The 17,755-nt window shown below is 32.9% G+C and overlaps 1 protein-coding gene across 3 annotated transcripts in view; it reads left to right on the top strand.

Annotated features, from left to right (window-relative positions):
* Nucleotides 1-17,508, top strand: part of LOC308649906 (mediator of RNA polymerase II transcription subunit 23) — a 41,033-nt gene extending 23,525 nt beyond the window's left edge. For all 3 annotated transcript variants that reach the window (XM_081295802.1, XM_081295801.1, XM_081295800.1), the window contains 15 exons: nt 450-592; nt 1,981-2,155; nt 2,800-2,963; nt 5,170-5,294; nt 6,292-6,497; nt 6,587-6,767; nt 7,604-7,774; nt 8,180-8,396; nt 9,866-10,102; nt 11,178-11,343; nt 12,124-12,196; nt 13,102-13,316; nt 13,967-14,087; nt 14,786-14,917; nt 16,641-17,508. In XM_081295802.1, the coding sequence (XP_081151928.1) occupies nt 450-592; nt 1,981-2,155; nt 2,800-2,963; nt 5,170-5,294; nt 6,292-6,497; nt 6,587-6,767; nt 7,604-7,774; nt 8,180-8,396; nt 9,866-10,102; nt 11,178-11,343; nt 12,124-12,196; nt 13,102-13,316; nt 13,967-14,087; nt 14,786-14,917; nt 16,641-16,808 (2,494 nt within the window). In that variant the 3' untranslated portion in view covers nt 16,809-17,508. The remainder of the gene's footprint in view (nt 1-449; nt 593-1,980; nt 2,156-2,799; nt 2,964-5,169; nt 5,295-6,291; nt 6,498-6,586; nt 6,768-7,603; nt 7,775-8,179; nt 8,397-9,865; nt 10,103-11,177; nt 11,344-12,123; nt 12,197-13,101; nt 13,317-13,966; nt 14,088-14,785; nt 14,918-16,640) is intronic.
* Nucleotides 17,509-17,755: the final 247 nt, after the last annotated feature.

Here is a 17,755-nt window from a genome sequence, read left to right as displayed (position 1 = left end):
AGACTGAGGACAATGGAGAATCAGGGTTCCATCTCATGGTGCTGCCACTTGAGCTTGGGTTTTAGCAGTGATTTATTAATTCTGTGACAAAAGTTACTTAATTTCTCAATTGTAGTTATTTACATATTTGAAAAGGAAAGTAGACTAAAAGTATCAAACATGCTCGTTTGAGTTATACCCAAAATTTATTTTTTCATGAGCAGGGGGATCTTGATGCATGTGGAAAATACATACACCCCTGGCCAGAAAGCACCATAGAAACTGGAGTTGTTACCATTTGTGCAATACATCATTTCCAAGTGTCCTGCACAACCTAAATGTGTCAAATGAGTCAAGTCCATTCAAATCATGTCAGTTCAGATATAATGTTGAGTAACCCATAAATATAGTAACACTGGAATTTATGTAAATAGTATGGGTTTTTATTTTCTTTTCTTTTTTATCTTCAGCCTTATTCACAGCATTGCAACGAGAGTGATAAAACTTGCTCATGCAAAGTCCAGTGTGGCATTGGCTCCAGCCCTAGTGGAAACTTACAGTCGTTTATTGGTCTATATGGAAATAGAGTCTTTGGGCATCAAAGGATTTATCAGTAAGACAGGGCTTTTTGGTGTTTATAACTGTTAACTCATTCATTAATTCAGTGGGTATTATTCCATGATATTGGGGGGAACAGACAATAAAGCCAATAAGTGAAATGTGCAATGTGTCAGTTACTGCATATTATAGAGAAAACCACAGCCAAGTAAAAGGGATAAGAGTTGTGAAGTCAGGGGAATGAATTATATTTTTAAACTATAAGAAAAGGCTAATAACTTTCCTATGTACATATATGAATACAGCACAGTGAATCCCACCATCATGTACATCTACAAGACTGGGGCCCTAATTAGAATAAGATATATTCCATGCGTGTATAATATATTTTTTTTAAAATGGATTCTACTATCACATATAATTTTAAAAGAATGAAGAAAAAGAAGAAGAAAGAAAAGTGTAATGGGTTGCAGTGAGCAGGATGATAGATAAGATCCATGTCCTCCTGTAGGTGGTTTCTGGTTAAAGACAATAGTATGGTCCTATGGTGGGTACTGAGTCTTACCGGCAATGAGTAAGGAGTTAGTCTTCATTGCAAAAGATGTGATATAATGTCTGTTAGTTGTTAGCAGTTCTAAGTAATATTTTCTAATTAGAAGTATTTTTTCTGATTCATGGTGATTCTAATTTTTTACCAATACAATTTAAATTTAATAACTCTTTCCACATAACTGAGAGTTGACTATAACTTTCTTGAGAGAAGGGAGAAAACAAAGGAGAATGTGATGTAATTTTTTGGTATTAAAAAATAAACCTAGAGGCTGGGGTTGTGGCTCAGCAGTAGAGTGCTCGCCTAATATGTGTGAGACCCTGGGTTCAATCCTCAGCACCACATAAAAATAAATAAATAAATAAATAAATAAATAAATAAAGGTATTGTGTCCAACTACGACTAAAAAATAGTTTAAAAAAAAAAATAAACCTAGGCTTGGGACACAGTTCAGTGGTAGATTGCTTGCATCACATACATGATGCCCTGGGTTCTGTCACCAGCACTCGAAAAGTGAACCACATACTTCAAAAAATTGGGAACATTAAAACATTTTGAAAATAATTTTTAAAATAACTAAGAAGTGAGGAAGGTTAGAATAATTATCTTTCATATCTTGTCTCATTTTCCCAGATTAATTTGAATCTCTTTTTTCCAATTCCAGAAAAAAAAAATTAACTTGGTATAATAATTAAGATCTAGATATTTTTCCATATAATAAAGTGGAAAATAAGGAGAAGAAATGAAAAATATACATGTATATATGTGTGTTTGTCTTCATGATCATTGTGTATACATGTATCTTTGTGATCATATCTGTACATACATTTTACCCAGTGTGACTTTCTTCAAATATCTTTTAACACATAGCTTAAATTATCTTGTTGCTCCAGGTCAGCTCTTACCAACTGTTTTCAAGTCTCATGCTTGGGGGATCCTGCACACACTTCTTGAGATGTTCAGCTACCGGATGCACCACATTCAGCCTCATTACAGAGTTCAGCTCCTGAGTCATCTTCATACTTTGGCTGCAGTTGCACAAACAAACCAGAATCAACTCCATCTTTGGTGAGCCTGGTGAAGCCTTCCTTTCCTTAAGATTTATAGGAAACTTCATTGAAGATGGAGAAATTGATCTTTCACCTTATCATTTTTTAGTTCATTTGTCATGAAATTCCTCTACTTCTGAAGTATGGTATTTCTAGTGTAGGAGTGAGGATCGGTTTATTAATAGAAATTGAAAAGGATAGTTGAGTCCTTGCTTCAGGATCTTTGGTCTAAAACTGAGTACTTCAAGGCCTTTACTATTATGCTCTAACCTATCGCCTTAGAATACTGGATTTAAATGTACTTGAAATTATGGTTAAAGTAACATTTTGTTTTAACTGAAAGTACATTTCAAATAGATTAATTTTCAAAATTTTCAAAATCCAGGTGAAAGTTTTTAGTCCTACTTGCTACAAACTATCTCTTTATAAATATATGAAAATGTTAGATGATTTTCACTCTTAAAAGTTGGTACCTCAGGTCTTTTTAACAAATTAAGCAACACTCATTCTCATATAAAAGAGGGTTTTTTTTTAATCAAAGAAGGAAAATTTATAGTTTTCATGTTTTTACAGTTTAATTAACCTAGAATTAGGTTTAATTTCCTAATTTTGAACTTATATATGCACCTTCCTCACTTTTCTTTTTCTTGGCCCTTTTTTCAGTGTTGAAAGCACCGCTCTCAGGCTTATAACAGCATTAGGTAGCTCAGAGGTACAGCCACAGTTTACACGTTTCCTTAGTGATCCTAAAACAGTATTATCTGCAGAATCTGAAGAACTGAACCGAGCCTTGATATTGACCTTAGCCAGAGCAACTCATGTAACAGGTATGATTATGGTACTAACTGCAATGAACCACAGCAGATAAAAGAGTGTGTCATTCTGCTGACTACTGTGGGGAAACATACTAAAAACATACTTTTTAAAGTACTGGTTCTTGAGTTTTTTGATTTTGTGACTGCTTTATAATCTTAGAAAAAAACTTTTTGAATTCCCAAAGAGTTATTGCTTATGGATTATTTCTATGAATATTTACTATCTAAGGTATTTAAAGGAAAAATTTTAATTCATTAAAGAATAAACTGATTACATGTGAACATAAGTAATAATATTTTATGAAAACAAAAGTCTATTTATAGACAAGATTTTAGTGAAAAAGGTGCCATTGTTTTGCATTTTGCATCACTCTTTAGTGTCTGATATAAAGTAAGATAGCAGGAGTCTCACATCTGCTTCTACATTTCATCTGTTTAGATATGCTAATGTTATTTTAATTAAAGTAAGTGGAGAAAGTATGCCTCTCACAAATACAGAGTTGGAAATGGGAAGAGTATTTTAATACCTTTTTTCAGATAATTGTGAGTATTCTTTGACATAACAGCAAAATTGGACACATGATAGTTTCTTCAAGGTTAACTGCAATGTGAAATCCAAAACCCTCTCAGTTAACGTTTTGTACATTGTTAGACTATAATCCATTGGCCTATTTTATACATTGAAGAATAGTAATAATTCATGTGAATTTTCTAATTTTGTAAATTGGTCATTTAGAAAATATTGGTTCACTTAGTTATGTATTTCTAGCACATGTTAACATAATTTATTATCTGGTGTCAGCAAATTACATTTGTTAATATCACTACAAATTTCATAAGAAAATCTCCATGTTTTGGAAAACTGTTTCATGGAGTTGAAGAGAAGTTTTTCCATATTCTAATTTTCACTTGAAACATCAAATTTTATCATTGATAATATACTGTTGTTTGTTTGAAGTAACAGGATCATTTGTTAATTTCCAAGAAGATGTCTACTACAGCTATGACTGAATAATTATAGCTTTATGCCAGATGTTCTTTCAAGTGAAATTGAAATTTCATGAAAAAAATCAGCTAATTTAACTCAGCACTTAATTACACAAATACTTTACCTCAAGATACCCTGTAGTTTGTAACACTTTGTTCATGCTTCCCATTCACATAGAATATTAAAAATACATTGAGAGTTAATAATTTTTTACAGCTTTGTCAACAATAGTCAACAAAGTCACTTTTAGTTGACACACAAAATTATACATATTTATGGAGTATCAGGAGGTTTTGATATATGTATGTATTGCGTAATATTCAAGGTAGGTTAGGCATATTTAGCTCCTTAAACATTTGTCATTTCTCTGTGTTAAGTACATTTAAAATCCTTTCTGCAAGCTTTTTAAAAAATATATTGTAACTTTAAAAAAAAAGTATATTGTAATTTATTGATGATAATCTGAAGTGAAACTGGCACTGCTTTTTTTTAATCACTTGAGAATTATTGTGATGAATACAGTGGCTATTGGCTTATAGTCTGGTGGTCTATTTTATTTGTACTGAGAAACAGCAGTTTTACCAAAATTGTTTTTTGCACCATTAATATTTACATTGACACATAAGAAGCCAGTGATATCTCAGTGTTATTATTTTAATAGGTTTGATGTTACACAATCCTTGAAAGAACATTAGGGACCCCCAAAAATCAGCAGGCCACACTTTCCAAATGGTTATTAAAAAAAAAAAGGTATTGAATTTAGCAACCACAAATATACTTATGCAAACTATATTATTTTATATAAAATAACCTCTTTGATTTAAAGATATATATGCATATATATATAGTTGCTTCAATCACCAGAAAAGACATCTACTTTCTCAGTTCTTTTCCTTTGGTTCAATAAAATCTTGTAAATCATTGTGATGAATAGTAGTGGTGGGCTGTTCCACTGTTCTTTTGCTGGTACTCTAATAACCCATAAAGAAAGAGTGAGAAGGAGATTTCAGATGTTATCTCCTCACTAATTCTGTGCATAGTTCCTAATGTGATAATCCAAGTTACTCATAAACTCAGAAAAGCTAGGCCCTAAATGGAGCATAACTAGGGAAGCAATGAATACACTGTGGTGAGATTCTTGAATGTACATAATTATATGTTCTCTATAATATCTTTGAGTTATGGACATGATCACTTACATCTGGATTACATCTACTTGTGTATGTTTAGATTTTTTTACAGGCTCTGATTCAATTCAGGGAACTTGGTGTAAAGACATACTTCAGACCATCATGAGTTTTACTCCTCATAATTGGGCTTCACATACCCTTAGCTGTTTTCCAGGCCCACTACAGGTAATTTGGTCTTGAATGCCATATTGGTTATATATGAAATCTTTTTTCTCATTCACAGTGTCATTCTGGGGAGTTAATCTTGGTGACATCCAGAGATAATTAGCATGTATTTCTTTTTTAATATACTTCTATTTCCAGAATCTCTTGAGAATCTGTCATCCTACTCTAGAACCTGACATGTTTCTGAAAATTTAATTGTTATGGCTTCATCTTAATAATTAACATTTTTAGAATCTCACAAATTAACGTGAAAAAATTTCTCATAGAATTGAAATGGAGAGAAATATAATCTAATGGAGTTTTATAGAGTGCATATATGCTATATTTAACTGAATTTTTTTAAGTCATGGCAAAAGTATGTACCTATTATGATCAATCTGTATTCTACTTTTAAGAGGAAATTTTAAGGCATAATGAACATTTGTTTTCATAACTTCTAGTAGGACTATAGCAGTGGATCTCAAACTTTTAGACTCACCTGGAGGGCTTGCTAAGCTACACATTGCTGAGTTTCTGGTTCAGTAGATCTGGATAGAGCCTAAAAATTTCTTTTGCAAGATCCAGGTGACACTGTACTTAATTACACAAATATTTTACCTCAAGTAATTACTATGATGGTTTAGGGACCACACTCTGAGGAGTCTAATGTAGTGGATCTTCCTTTCTTCCTTATAGAGACACTAAGATGTATAACCAAAGAGTAGATATGTTTCTTTCTTATCCTTCTACCCCTTCTAAGATTAGTAACATATGATTGCGGAAAGCTTGAATTCACACTTGCTTGGAATTTCTGTTTAGGAAATCTCCAGAAAAGGAACCTTTTTAAAATCTAGTTAAGCCTACATAATTTCCAGATACAATTCTGCCCTTAAGTACTGACTTGTTTGAAGTCACTTAGTTTATTAATGTGAAAACCAAATCTAGAACTTGTTTCTTAACCCCATGTCCAATTTTCTTTTTACTATAACCAGTGAAAAACTTTTTGTGTTCCTTTTAGGCATTCTTCAAACAAAATAATGTACCTCAGGAAAGTCGTTTTAATCTGAAAAAAAATGTTGAAGAGGAGTATAGGAAGTGGAAGTCTATGACCAATGAAAATGATATCATTACCCACTTTTCCATACAAGGCTCTCCTCCTCTTTTCCTTTGTCTTCTCTGGAAAATGCTCTTGGACACAGATCATATTAATCAGATTGGCTACAGGTAAGCCAAGAACCAAAATTTGCATTCCATTTGGCAAACCATTATATCCATATAGCAATAGAATTTATTTTTTACTCTGTACCTTCCAGAGTATTAGAGAGAATTGGAGCCAGGGCCTTGGTAGCCCATGTGAGAACATTTGCAGATTTCCTGGTATATGAGTTTTCTACTTCAGCGGGAGGTCAGCAACTTAATAAGTGCATTGAAATTCTTAATGACATGGTATGGAAATATAACATTGTTACATTGGACAGATTAATTCTCTGCCTGGTAAGAATACTTTTTTTGTTTGGATACTTTTATTCTCTTTTGGATCAAAGTGTGTGACTGATAGATCTTGTACTGATCTACTCAATATTGCTTCAGAGAACTGAATGGATTTCCATTACAATCAACCATTGCTTTCAGTTCATTTTAAAAAATCTGAGTTTTTCTAAATTTCTTATTTATTCATTTAATAAATGTGTTTTGGATAACTACTGTTCTATGCACAGCAAGTATAGAAATATGGTCCTGGTCTTATGATACTGTAAAATATGAACAGTTAAACACTGAGTGGCTCCCACTAGGTGTTGCAAGTAGTAAAAAATTACTGCATTTCTGTGCAGAGAGCTAATAAAACCATTTCTTTTCACTCTGGTAGCTACAGTCTTTAACTACAGTCATAGTCACTGAACATTCTCCAAATATTTTCTTGTCTCCTGACTTAATGTTTATCTTAAACAAAATTTGAAGAGAAGACTGAATCAGGTTGAAAATAATGCACATTTAAAAATTGCTATGATGGTTATATTTCAGTTGGCTTAGTTCTTTGACATTAGCTGTGGAACATAAATGTAAAGATAGTTATAATATTTTAAAGGAAACAAGGTAAATCTATAAATCAGTAAAATAAAAGGGTAAAATAGAGGCATAAGGAAAATATTGCCAGGAAAATAAGAGATCACACATTTACTTAGGTGACGGTTGTTTTGTGATAGACTAGACATCTAAGGAGATCCTAATGATAGATATTGCTGTATTGGAAATTTAGACTACCAAGTAGCAGAGCAATGCTTTTGCATAGATTGGGCATTTTCATTCAGTTTCTATGTTGTTCTCCAAAGGCCATGCGCAGTCATGAAGGAAATGAAGCCCAGGTTTGTTACTTCATAATTCAGTTGCTGTTACTCAAACCAAATGACTTTAGAAATCGAGTAAGTGACTTTGTGAAGGAAAATTCCCCAGAGCACTGGCTACAGAACGACTGGCATACCAAGCACATGAATTATCACAAGGTACTCATTCTATTTAGTTTTTAAAGCCATACTTAGATATTTGCTTAATTGATTTGGCTGTTTTCTCTGTGGTTCTACTGTTTTCTTTCTAGTTCATATGGAAGTAAACTGACTCTAGTCTAATGAACAAAGAATATATGGAAACTAGAGTTTTAGTAGACATTTGAGTACTTATATAATGAAGAAGGTATAAAGCAGTATAATTTAAAATAGTTCCTCTTTGGACCTGGGGTCATAGCTCGGTGGAACAGTGAATGTACTTAGCATGAGCCCAGTACCAAAAAAGAAAGTATCTTATTTAAAAGAAAAAAAAAAAATCTAAACACTATTTTCAGTTTTATTTAGCTTTTGTAAGAGAATTTTTAAAAGATGCCTCAGACATTTACCATCTCCTCATTTCCACAGAAATATCCAGAAAAACTGTATTTTGAGGGCCTGGCGGAACAAGTTGATCCTCCTGTGCAGATTCAGTCCCCCTATCTGCCAATTTATTTTGGAAATGTGTGTCTCCGATTCCTTCCAGTATTTGATATAGTAATTCACAGATTTTTAGAGTTGTATCCAGTATCCAAATCACTAGAAACTCTACTGGATCACCTAGGAGGCTTATATAAATTTCATGGTGAGCTTTTTCAAATTTTAATTCTATCTAATACTTACATGAGCAAAAGTAGACTGTGCATGACCATGTGGTAATAGTGGTTCTAAAGGTTTTATTTTAAATGTTTTATTTTGTGAAGTGTTTTAAGAGTAAGTACAGTGGGGGTGATATCATGAAGTATAAAATATGACATAAAAATATAAATAAAAGTATTAGAGCAGAGCAATGTTACTATGAACTAAACAGATATTAACAGGTTTCTTTCTTGCAGGTGGTATTTGATTTTTGATGCATATGATTTGTATAAGTAGAAGGTAAATGGGAGCACTTTAAGCAGAAGATAAAATTTAGGAAAATTATGGAGAAAAACAAGGCATATTTGAATAAAAATTGTTTTATTGCTCTTAATTGAGAATGTTTTTACTTAAAATAAGACTGGAAAGAGAGATTGTACCTGACTGTAAATCACCTTAAATGCCAGTTTTGATTTTGTAACTTGAAGATAATAGTCAGCCAGAAGCTACTGAGCAAGATGATGGCATGAAAATCACTATTTTAGAAAGATAAGGCCAGTTATAGTTTTTAGCACACCTTGGAAGAAGGATGGCATTAGTGACATGTCAAAAATTGGTATGTATTATTAGTATGTAAACAAAGATGTTGGCAAGGGACAAATAGTCAAGAAAGAAGGAATAGAACTTGATAGGAAAATATGGAAGGAAAGAAAGAAATCAAGGAAAACTCTAACTATTCTAACTTTAGTTAAGCATCATATCTGGAGAGAGATTGGGTCAGCAATAGAAGAGTGAAGATTACTTAGAGTAGCCACAGTGGGAACAAAGTATATGTATCTGGTGAGCTGATTTTCTTCTTCATTTTTAAGATATCTTCCTCTAAAGCAGAAGCATGGATTGTATTAGCACTACAGAACAGGTGTGAATTTCAAGAGGGTATTCCTTTAAAAAATACTTTTCTTCCGGATTAGGTAATATATGCACATGGTTCAGAAGTATATACAGTGAGAAGTTCCATTCCTGTCTTCTTGTTAGCCAGTTTCATTCTCTATAGGCAAAACTATTGTTTGTACCATGTTCTTCTTCCTGTGTCATGCATTGACATTATTTGTATCAGTACATAAAGAACTGCTCATATATGCAATAATTTACCAGTTTTTTGTTTATAACTGTTTTAGGTTGTTTCTAATCTTTTGCTAGTGTAAACAGGACAGCAGTGACAGTTTTGCCATATGTCATTTTTGCAGGATAAATTTCCAGAAGTAGAATTGTTAATTCAGAGAATGAACAGCCTTAAATGCAAACTATATGTATTATTGGGAGCCTTCTGTCTGTCTTAAGATTGAAGTATTTATTGAATGCAATTGCCTAGCTCCTGAAATCGTTTCATAATCTTCTGAGTTTTTTAATAATCTTGTTTTTCACAGTTTTCAGTAACGTAGTAGACATTGTGGTGATCTGTTTTCTTTTTGGCAGATCGGCCAGTGACTTACCTGTATAATACTTTGCACTATTATGAAATGTACTTGAGAAACCGTGATCATCTCAAACGAAAACTTGTCCATGCAATCATTGGTTCACTTAAGGATAATCGACCACAGGGCTGGTGTCTAAGTGACACTTACCTGAAGTATGCTATGAATCCACGGGAGGACAATCCATGGGTCCCAGATGACTCCTACTATTGCAAATTAATTGGCAGACTAGTAGATAATATCCTTTTTATTGTAATTTTTTCCAGATTCTGCAAAAATAAAAGTATTTTGACTTGTGAGAACAAATTTTTTTCTAACGTAATATTTTAATATATTCCAATTTCGGGTTTTTTGTTTGTTTGAGACTGGGTTTTGGTGTGTTGCCCAGGCTGGCTTCAAATTCCTAGGCTCAACAGTACTCCTGCCTTATCCCCCTCAGTAGCTGAGACTACAGGCTCATGCCACTGTGCCCAGCTTCCACTTATTTAAAAAATCAATTGATTTTTACCTCTGTAAGGGTTTTGAAATTTTACATTAGCACCATCCTGCCAGGTAGGTTGAAATTCTCTCCATTGATATATGCATTTTAAAACAGATTTTATGGAAATTGGTTTCAAACAAAAAAATTGTATTTCTAAATGAATGTACCATACATTGTAGTACATGTAACTGTTTAGGACTATAGTACATAGTCCTGTTTCTTTAAATAAATTCTTGAGTACTTTTTAAAAGGTTAATATTAATACAAAATAATAAATTTATTTTTTAGTGAAAAGGCTATATTTGCTTTTCAATTTTTTCATTTTGAGATGTCATGTTTTCAGTTATCAGCACACTATATGTAGTATGTATATGTACCATACCACTAATAACTAGATGGAGAAATTTTACATGAATGAGCTAAACAAAGGAACTTATTTCCTGAGGAAAATCATTACTCATTACAAAATAATTTTTATGTACACTTGCCCTGTAACTATTAAAAGAAATAGGCTGTTGAAACCCAGGGATACCTTAGATAACATCTATAGCTACGGCAGTATCCCCGTTATAATAACCCATCTGGAAGACCAACCATTTATATGTGGTGTTTGATGAAATGATTGCTATCAATACATTTCAGTCATGTCAAATTTATTTGTGTTTGCCTCTTAATCTAACTATTGATAAATCACTTCTTGGCACCTCATAATCAGGTAAACTGATAACCAAATGAGGTGCTTACATGTAAAACATTTTAAAACTTTATAAATCGTTATACAGATGTGTCAGTCTCAACATAATTAAGTTGTTATTGCTTTAATTGTCTGCACCAATGGCCGGCAAATCTCCTGGTCCCTTCCCAAACTGTGATTGGCGATTCAATGAGTTTCCCAACCCTGCCGCCCATGCTCTGCATGTTACTTGTGTGGAGCTCATGGCCTTGGCAGTTTCAGGCAAAGATGTTGGAAATGCCCTTCTTAATGTCGTGTTGAAAAGGTATGTATACTATTTTATGCGATAAGATTGTGTTTGTTTGTAAAGAGAGTGATATGTGATTTAGAACTGTTAGACAAACCTGTTGCACCCCCTCCAACCCACCCCAAGGCTGATGCACTTTGGTTCCTGATCTCATCTTCGTGATGTAAGTATAATGGATATGGATGTAATGGAATGAGCCCAGGCCAGGTTTGTTTGCACTTCTACTCTTTATTTCATGTTTGACCTTTAGGAATAATGTTAACTTGTCACTAAAAATTATTTCTCAGGATCTTCAAGGGCTTGGAATATAGCTTAGTGGGAGAATGCTTGCCTAGCATGCTTGAGCCACTGGGTTTGATCCCAGCACTACAAAAATAAAAACAAAAACAAAAGGATTTTCTGAAAGATTAGCATAAAGTAGAGGATAAAGATTGAAAGAAGTATGAATAAAGTGAAATAGTGTTTTTAGCCAACAATTATTATTACAGGATACAAACCAAAAAAAAAAAAAATAACAGTAAGAAGAGTGAGATCCTTCTCTAAATAAAATACAAAATAGGGCTGGGATGTAGCTCAGTGGTTGAATGCCCTGAGTTTAATCCCTAGTACCAAAAGAAAAAAATCCTTAATGGCTTTTGTATATATAAAATTTTTATTCACTAAGAAAATCCATTATTTATTTGGAGTGGATCAGTTGCCAATCCTCTGAATTGTATGTGTTCTCAAAATAAGATCTGTTTTCATTCATATAAAATGCTTTTGTAATTTCACATTTGTATTTTTTTCATCCACTTGCAGTCAGCCCTTGGTACCAAGAGAGAACATTACAGCATGGATGAATGCAATTGGTTTGATCATCACTGCCCTACCAGTGAGTTAATAATAGTAGTTCATATTTAGTAATGAAACACAACTTGGATGATTTTATACAAGGACATGATGCAAATTAATAAAATGTTTCATATTTTTTAGTCTTACATATTAAATCTATAGTGACTCTATTTTTTTTCTTGCCTTTTGTGCATCAAATGAAAATGTGCCTTAACAGATCTCTGCATATTCTAGTATCACCTTATCTATCCAATTTTAGTTTTTACATTAGGATCTGATCTGCTTTGGCCCTTTAATATGTTAGGTATGTAGAGCCTTTCTTCATGCAAATAATACTGATAGAAACAGACATGTTTTAAATCTTCTGATACTTTAGTGAATATTATGCCAAAACTCTTCCTTTCATAACCTTCTGTAAAGTCCATTTATTCTTTTCTAGTTTAGGGCCTCCTTCTCTGACTTTTCCAGCTCCTATGAAGTCTTCCTTCTCTGACCTCCATTCATATATAGTCTGCACCATGTAATTTTCTGTTGATTCTTTGAATAATGTTGTCTAACATGGGGCTCCATAAACTTGTTTGATTATGCAGCTTTGTGGGTCATTTTTTCTTCACACCACCTTCACAATATATGGATGTATTTCTGAATTTTTATACATGTACTAGTGTTGTCTGTGTAGTAACTATTGGTAAATGTCTGGTACTAAATACACCAGGCAAACACATGTGTGGAACCTTCCGTCTGACAGACATTTCTCCCCCAGCTCGTTATTAACTTAATTGGACCAATTACAAAGCCACCCAACTGCATTTCAAAACCTGTGTTGCACGAACGTAGTGGGATAGGTAGAAAACCTTAAAGTATGAGAAATGAATAGTATTATAGGCTTTGGGGTCAAATGATGGGTAAGTGATATTTTTCATCCACTTTCCTCTGATTTTAAAGGAACCATATTGGATTGTCCTTCATGATCGAATTGTGAGTGTTATCAGCAGTCGCAGCTTGACATCAGAAACAGAGTGGGTTGGTTATCCATTCCGCCTATTTGACTTCACTGCTTGTCATCAGTCCTACTCTGAGATGAGCTGTAGCTACACATTAGCTCTAGCACATGCTGTATGGCACCATTCTAGCATTGGACAACTTTCACTCATTCCAAAGTAAGTATTATGATTTCTGAAACAAATTTGCCTTTTGTTTTTCTATTTTTTAAAAATTCATTTACAGATGAGAATAATTTGCAAAATAAGTGTTTTAACTATGTAGAGCCCCTGGTTAATCAGAAAGCCTCCTTTATTTCCGACTTATTTTTTAAAATTAACTTGTATGTGCAAGTAATAATTTGGTGTCTAGTTTTCCATTATGGTTTCAGGATGCTTAGTCAAATGCATGCTATTTCCACACTGTATCCCAACAGCTAGCTGCCTTTTGAACTGAAAGGCTAATATCAGCCTATTTTCTGATTATTTTTCTTGACTTTAAATTTGATATTAATTAGATTCAAATTTCTTGAGAACAGCATTTATATGAGATTAAGTGTTATTTTTTTCTTTCAAATAATTTACCTTTTGTCGGTCAATAGTTGTACTGATAAGAATAACTTTTAAATCTGAGGTAATTTATTTCAATAAACAAAGTAAAAGCCAGTGAGAAATGTGAGATAAGTTAGAAATATTTTTATCAAATTTAGAAGGACCTTTGAAAGAATTACAAGTTTTGTAAATACCTTTACTACTTTTGTAAATACTGTATTAACAAAATTCAAAGATTTCCCCTGATTTCTTAAGAGATATTTATCTTCAAATTCTAGGTTTCTCACTGAAGTTCTGCTTCCTATAGTGAAGACTGAATTCCAGTTGCTTTATGTCTACCATCTTGTAGGACCATTTTTACAAAGATTTCAGCAGGAGAGAACTCGATGTATGATAGAGGTAAAATATAATCTGTTATAATTGTGAAGAATTTATTTAAGTTTCTTTACTAGTGCTTTCAAACTGCCAGTCACAACCATTAGTGGTAAAGTCAGTTTAGTAGGATCTAAAAGGAGTTTTAGAGGGGAATTCAGTGTGCCTATAATGAGTTTGGTGTGGGATGTGTTCACTTGGAGATGCAGGAAGAAATACTCCATCATCAAGGTTGAGAAGAAAGTTAAGGATATGGAAGTACATTTGAGAATTTATAGTGCAGAGAAATTAATTATATTGATGGAATTGGATGAAGTTACTCACTTCTAATAAGATGCAGAGAAAAAGAAAATAAGCCAGGAATAGAATCTTAAAAGCAAGAAATGCTGAATAGAACTAAGAAGATAGAATCTTGGAATGCAGTTATCCCAGAAATTAAAGAGATGGTATGTAGAAAGTGAATCATTTATCTCTTACTTTTAAGAGAAATGACTTAAATTTTGCAGAGAAATTTTAGTTAAGGAGTATACTGTTTCACTGGATTTCATTGTAAAGGCAGTCTGCATCATATTTCCTATATGCATAGAGGTAGGTACATGGCTGTGACAGTTCCTCACCAAACATGCCATCCCACTTAATGGTTTTGTAATGGAGTCCAATTGTATCATGTTGGGCTATTTAACTACTTTGGCCATTTAAATAATTTCACATTATTTGTTGACTAGATTGGTGTGGCATTTTATGACATGCTGCTAAATGTAGACCAGTGTAGCACCCATTTAAATTACATGGATCCCATCTGTGACTTCCTGTATCATATGAAATATATGTTTACTGGTGACAGCGTGAAAGAACAAGTAAGTTAAATTTATGTATTTTTGAATATTTGTCTTAGAAAACTTAAACATATGATGAATGTTTTTGTTTGGGTTTTTTTTTTTTTTAAAGAGTGAAGCCTTGATAAAAGACCTTTTAAGATTACAGTGTGTATTATTCTAGATATGGTAGTAAAGTAAATACATGTTTTTTAAAAAAGTAAATACATGTTTTCTCATGCTCTTACTTTTTCTCCTTGATATCTGCAATAGAATATCTGAAACGGGGATTAATAATAATCACGTTAGGGAGAAACAATGTAGTATGACACAAACAGACCAGAGAGGTGTAGTGTTCTGAGTAAAAGGAGGGTCCTACTTTCCCCCAATGATCAGGGCACACCATGGGGACATTGAACAGATTGCTGCATGACTAGAAAACTGAAGCCAGGATGGTCAAGAGACTAACTCATGAGGCATATTCAAGGAATGTGGGAATATATACCCTGAAGAAAAAAGTCCTAGGAAATTGTTCATGTCCACACTATTTGGTGTGGACAAGTATCCTAATATTTATGGAATAAGTATTTAGGTTTGCTCTGTGTGACAAAAAAGAGCATAAGAGTTCTGGTGAAGTTAATAAGATGTGCACTTCAACTCAACATATGAAGAGGTACATCTGATGTGGCTAAAAGTCGAAAGACCTCCTTGGATCACAACCAACTTTCCTAGTGTGATAAATGGAAACTGGGCTGTTTTAGAAGGGAGGAGGTGGGGCTGATAGGTAAAGTTCATATACCTTCCCAATACTTGAATATTAATGTCTTACTCTAATGGACAGGAAGGAAAATTTTGACATAACCATGTGAATTCAAGTCTAATGAGTTCTTTGCTAGGAGCTGAGGTTGGAAAAACGTTGATTCCTTTATACCTCAGCAAAAATGTCAAAAAGAATTCACATGTCTCTAATGAAAGAAAGAGAACATGTGTCTCTGTGCCTACTTTTGTTGGAACACAGAACATGGTAGAACCAATAATAAAGTAATTCAATTTTAAAAATGAATAAACAAATAAAGTATTCTTTATATTTGAACCTAAGAAATTTTGACACATGGAATACAAAAAAAAAAAATTACCATCAGACTCGTCTTTCCTCCTAAAGTCAAGGAATATTTGAATAAAGCAGTTAGTGAAACTATTTAATATATTTATTTCTTAAATATTTTACGTAAAAGTAGAACTAATTTTTTTAGTGTGAATTCTAAGTAAAAATCAAAACAAAATTAGCTTTATTTATAGTTGCAGATGTGAATTATTTAAAGAACTTTAAAATATAATTAAGCTTAATGCTTCTATGAAGATGGCATTTTAAAAGGATGATCAAATTGTTGCATGTATAAAATTTCTAGTATAAACTATGCTAGCTTTTGGTAGTGGGATAACTGTCTAGTTAGATAAGTAGAAAAATATTTTTATAAATATATACATCTGTTTTTGTTGAAATACACACAGCACATTCTGAAACTTCTGGTCCAACCCCTTTGCTAGTTTATTTTTTCAGAATGTATGTAAATCATTTTTAAATGGAAAGTTGAAGTCTCTTGATTCAAGGATTTTTTCATACCTTTGTTTATTTATTTATTTATTTATTTTTATGTGGTGTTAAGGATCGAATGCAGGGCCTCGCACGTGCTAGGCGAGTGCTCAACCACAGAGCCACAACCCCAGCCCCTCAAGTATTTTACAATGTGTTTTTATTTCTTAGGTAGAGAAGATTATCTGTAATTTAAAACCAGCTTTAAAACTTCGTCTTCGATTCATCACACATATTAGCAAGATGGAACCAGCTGCAGTGCCTCCACAAGCTATAAATAGTGGATCTCCAGCACCTCAGTCTAATCAGGTGCCAGCATCCTTACCAGTAACTCAGTGAAGTTAGAGTTACTGTAGTGAGAATGGAAATATACCTGTCTTAGAAAGTGGACTCAAGTTTATTAAATCTGAATGTGATCATGCTAAAGTGATGTGGTAGAAGAAGCAGCAGAGATATTCAGATTGTTTTCTTTTGATTCAAATGGTGAATCTCCTCACACCTTAATTCCCATCTCCCTGTCTATATTTTTGTCTCTAAGAGATCAAGTGAGCTACATATTGTTCATATTCATAGCAATTAAGAGCACCCTAGGAACATAGATGTATACTGTGATCAAATGACTTTTGCTTTGTATTCTCAGTCTTTCCTATTTTAGCCATTGTTTTTATTTTTATTTTTGTTTTATTATTGTATAGTCAGTCTTAAAGTACTTTGCTTTCAAGACAGAACACATGTAAAATAACCATTACAAATCCTTTTATACATAAATCTTCTTTTGTGATTCTTCAGGATAATAGAGATTTTTATCAAATAAAGGACTCTGGGTTTCATTGCATTGCAGAAGCAAACAAAGTTTCGTATTTTTTTTTAAAGACTTGAAATTTTTATTGTAAATTTCCAAGTAAATAGTCTAATGTTTCTATCGAGGTACATGGGCAGTTTTTGCCTTTGCTTTGAACTTACCAGATGAAATGAGTTGGAAACCATGTAAGAAAGTATCATCTGAAAATGCATACATTTAAATAAAATCATGCTTAAATGGCTGATTCCCGAATCTCTGTCTGTAAAAATCAGTTGCTTTTGCATGTTGATATCCTCACCTGCAGATGATATGAAATTTGGAATTTTCATAATTCCAAATTTTTTAAATATTTGTATTTTTAAATGTAGATTTTGGTTCTTTAGGATTTATTAGATTTTGAAAGACATTGTTAATTTGGGGGGTAATGGCATTGTGAAAAACTTGAAAACTAGTAAAGACTATTGGATGAATACACCATATGATT

The sequence above is a fragment of the Spermophilus citellus genome, assembly GCF_964194105.1.
Source record: "Spermophilus citellus genome assembly, chromosome: 5".
Classification (NCBI taxonomy): Eukaryota; Metazoa; Chordata; class Mammalia; order Rodentia; family Sciuridae; genus Spermophilus; species Spermophilus citellus.
The sequence above is the reverse complement of the archived record's forward strand: the minus strand, read 5'-3'. Positions and strand labels throughout refer to the sequence as shown.